The 3,136-nt window shown below is 37.7% G+C and overlaps 1 protein-coding gene across 1 annotated transcript; it reads right to left on the bottom strand.

The window, feature by feature from the left end:
• Nucleotides 1–1,587: 1,587 nt before the first annotated feature.
• Nucleotides 1,588–2,388, bottom strand: LOC115758746 (GTP-binding nuclear protein Ran-like). Its single transcript, XM_030699504.1, has one exon. It carries the CDS (start codon nt 2,299–2,301, stop codon nt 1,687–1,689), a length of 615 nt encoding a protein of 204 aa, XP_030555364.1. The 5' UTR covers nt 2,302–2,388; the 3' UTR covers nt 1,588–1,686.
• Nucleotides 2,389–3,136: the final 748 nt, after the last annotated feature.

Raw genomic sequence — 3,136 nt, 5'->3', positions numbered from 1 at the left:
GCACAAAGAGCATCAAATACATATTTGCAGCGCACGCACACGAGGCCGACGGCCCAGGGCATTCGCATGTATGTGTGTGTCGCTGTGTGTGTGTGTGTGTGTGTGTGTGTGTGTGTGTGTGTGTGTGTGTGTCAGTGGCTTGCAGAGGAACTCGCGAAGGGTTAGTTTTTAAATTAACCTTTTTCTAACTTATTTCTTTTACATTTTATGTTTCATTTTCTTGTTATAATTAATTAATTAATTCAAGACTTACATTAGCTTAAACTTAGAATACATAATTGAAAACTCAATTTGTGTGAATAGAAATCTTAAGATTGATTATAAATTTTTATATATAAATATTTGTTTTGAGCAAGAAAATACATTTATGGGCTTAGGGGGTTCAGAACAAAGGAAACCTAGGATATGGATATATTTATTTTTTAGGATACACATATATCTTTTTTTTAAGGCATGAAACTTGCAGAAATTGGCGAACAGAGCAAAGGATAATCAGGATATATATATATATATTTTTATTGGGTAACTTTTAATATAATATATTTTTATTTTAAACAGAAGGCTACGAGAAATGAAAATGTCGAGGAGAAAATGTCGAAGAGAAAATATACAAAGGATATAAATATATTCACTTTAAGCAGAAGCCTCTTAACAATGAGAGTCCTGAACAAGGAATATTTTGTTATATATTTATTTTCAGCAAAAGGCGACTTTTAGAAATTGGTTGCCAGGGCAAAGGATACCCAACATTCTTGTAAATAAATTCAAAAGGGAACACAATGTCTTAATGTCTGTTAAATAAAATTAATTTATTTTTTATTAGAAATACAATATGAATATTTAATTTAGCTAAGTTCCCAATCGGGATATTAAGGTTTAGTTATATTAGGAACGGGCTCTTAGCTCTTAGCTCTTAGCCTAGATGCCAACCCCCTTGCGGACGCCTCTGGTTCGCGCATATTTCAGCTTGGTTATGGAATGGCCAGCCACAAGCGAGGGTCGTTCAGTGGATGCACCAAATTTCATGTTGGTTTTATGGCAAGTTAGCGAGTGTGTGTGAGTGTGTGAGTGTGTGTGTGCGTGCGTGTGTGTGGCTGGCAATATGGCCAAACGTAAACTAGCGCTATTTGTTAGTTCTAGCTAAAAGCTCTTCGACTTTTCATTAGCCATGTTTAGAGTGCGACACAGAACTAAATGTTGCAACTGGAAACCTATGATTTCTAATGTGATGCGATATAATATTAATTGGGCATATTATAAACTCTCGACTTACTCAAGCTCAAGCGATAGCTAGATGTACAACTAAGCTATATTAAATGTTAAATGTATGTAGTCTTTCGTCCCTAAGCTTCATGCTGAATAGATTGACAATATGTAAACTATGAACCGATTCGGTTGACATCGACATGTTTACTGTTTGCAGCAAGGATTCAGACAAATTGTTCTAAAAGGAAACCACAAAATCTATATGCACACACGGCAAGTCAGGCAGGCGCAGCTGGATAAATTGGCGCTTCCTGATCTCAGGAAGAAAGGATCTTGAAGGAAGGCAACATTAGCCCATAAGTAGAGCAAAAGTAGTTCACATAGATGTTGAATGGAAGTGTATTGCTTAACTAAAAAAATAGATATGTATGCATATATGTTGAAGTTCGTGAATCGAGGAATCGAGGAACCTGCAAAGGATTACCACTCGTCATCCGCAATGGGTGGCACCTGGTTGATAAACTCGTTCTCCAGAAATATCTTCTCCCAGTGACGTTTGGGTAGGTCTGGTGGAAAACGCGCCGGCTTGGCAACAAACTGCAGCTCGGCATTGCCCAGCAGTTGACGGCTCAGCCATAGGAATGGCAGCTCACAGTTGAGCGTCTTCTTGACAGATATATCAAAATACTCAAACGTATCGGCATTCGGCAAGTACAGCTGATATGACTTCGAGGCGCGCGTGCCCAGATCCATCTTATTGCCGCAGAGCGCAATTGGAATGTCGCCAAAGTGTGCCCGCAGCTCACTCTGATAGCTGGGCACACGGATAAATGATTTACTGGCATTCGCCTCGGCCATAATAATCGCACACTGGACATTCAGAAAGTACAAATCGTTCAGTTGCACCGTGTTCCAGACACTGAACTGAATATCGCCCTTGGTTGTATGGAATTCGAGCAGGCAATTGCTATAAACTAAACTTGGCCGATATTTCTTGACAAATTCGCCCGTCTGGTGGCGCAAAGTGAAGCTCGTCTTTCCGGTGCCGCGATCGCCGACCAGGGCGCAATAAAAGCAGGGCACGTTGCCAGCCATATTTCGCAGAGACTATATAGAAAATATATTGCCGGAGACTGACTTACAAATATGTTAGGCTTATATACAGCGTACTGTATATTATGATTTGAACATTTGTTTAATATTTTCAAAGCTATTTTGATTGACCACAAAAGTGGAACTACGCTCTGCTCTCGCTCTCTGCTTTAGAAAAAAAACCTCCAAATTTTCGATTAATATTTGATGGTAGAAATATTATTGCATGACTTAATTATAGAAAAACAAGCGCAATGCGCTCTGTTGTGGTTTTTGTTCAATTAAAAAAATTTGTTTGAGCGCAAAAAGAAAAAAATCAGCTATGTTTCAAACAAAACAAATGCTGCAAAAATAGCGCAATTTAATTGCATAAGAGCTATTCTATATGCCATGCTATGCCCCATAAACATGGCAATGGTTATTGTCTTTGCTTTAACTCTATTTTTTATATTTGGTTTTATTTTTTTATAAATTTTATTTAATTTTTTTTTTTTTTTTTTTTTTTATTATTATTGCAACAGGCTGCACGTTGAATAATATCTGTCATAATGAAGCACGCTCGAGTGAGAATGCAATCAAGGCCCAAACCCAGCTCAAAGTTGCAGTCGAATAGTTAACAGGACAGCGAAGCGGAGTCTAAGTTAACAGCGGCAGAAAGACAAAAAGAAATCCTTTTCTTACCAAAAAGGGTCGACGCGGCAAATGGAGTCAATTTGCGTGAAACTTCGTGGGAAATGATGAAAATGCAAATTTTAAGCAAACGCGACTTTTACTTATTATTATTGTTTATTTTTGTAATATTCTTACGTACAGTATTTAATTTTTTGCTGCATGCTTT

This window comes from Drosophila novamexicana, unplaced genomic scaffold (genome assembly GCF_003285875.2).
Source record: "Drosophila novamexicana strain 15010-1031.04,08,12 unplaced genomic scaffold, DnovRS2.1 tig00000193-arrow-pilon, whole genome shotgun sequence".
Classification (NCBI taxonomy): domain Eukaryota; kingdom Metazoa; phylum Arthropoda; class Insecta; order Diptera; family Drosophilidae; genus Drosophila; species Drosophila novamexicana.
The sequence above is the reverse complement of the archived record's forward strand: the minus strand, read 5'-3'. Positions and strand labels throughout refer to the sequence as shown.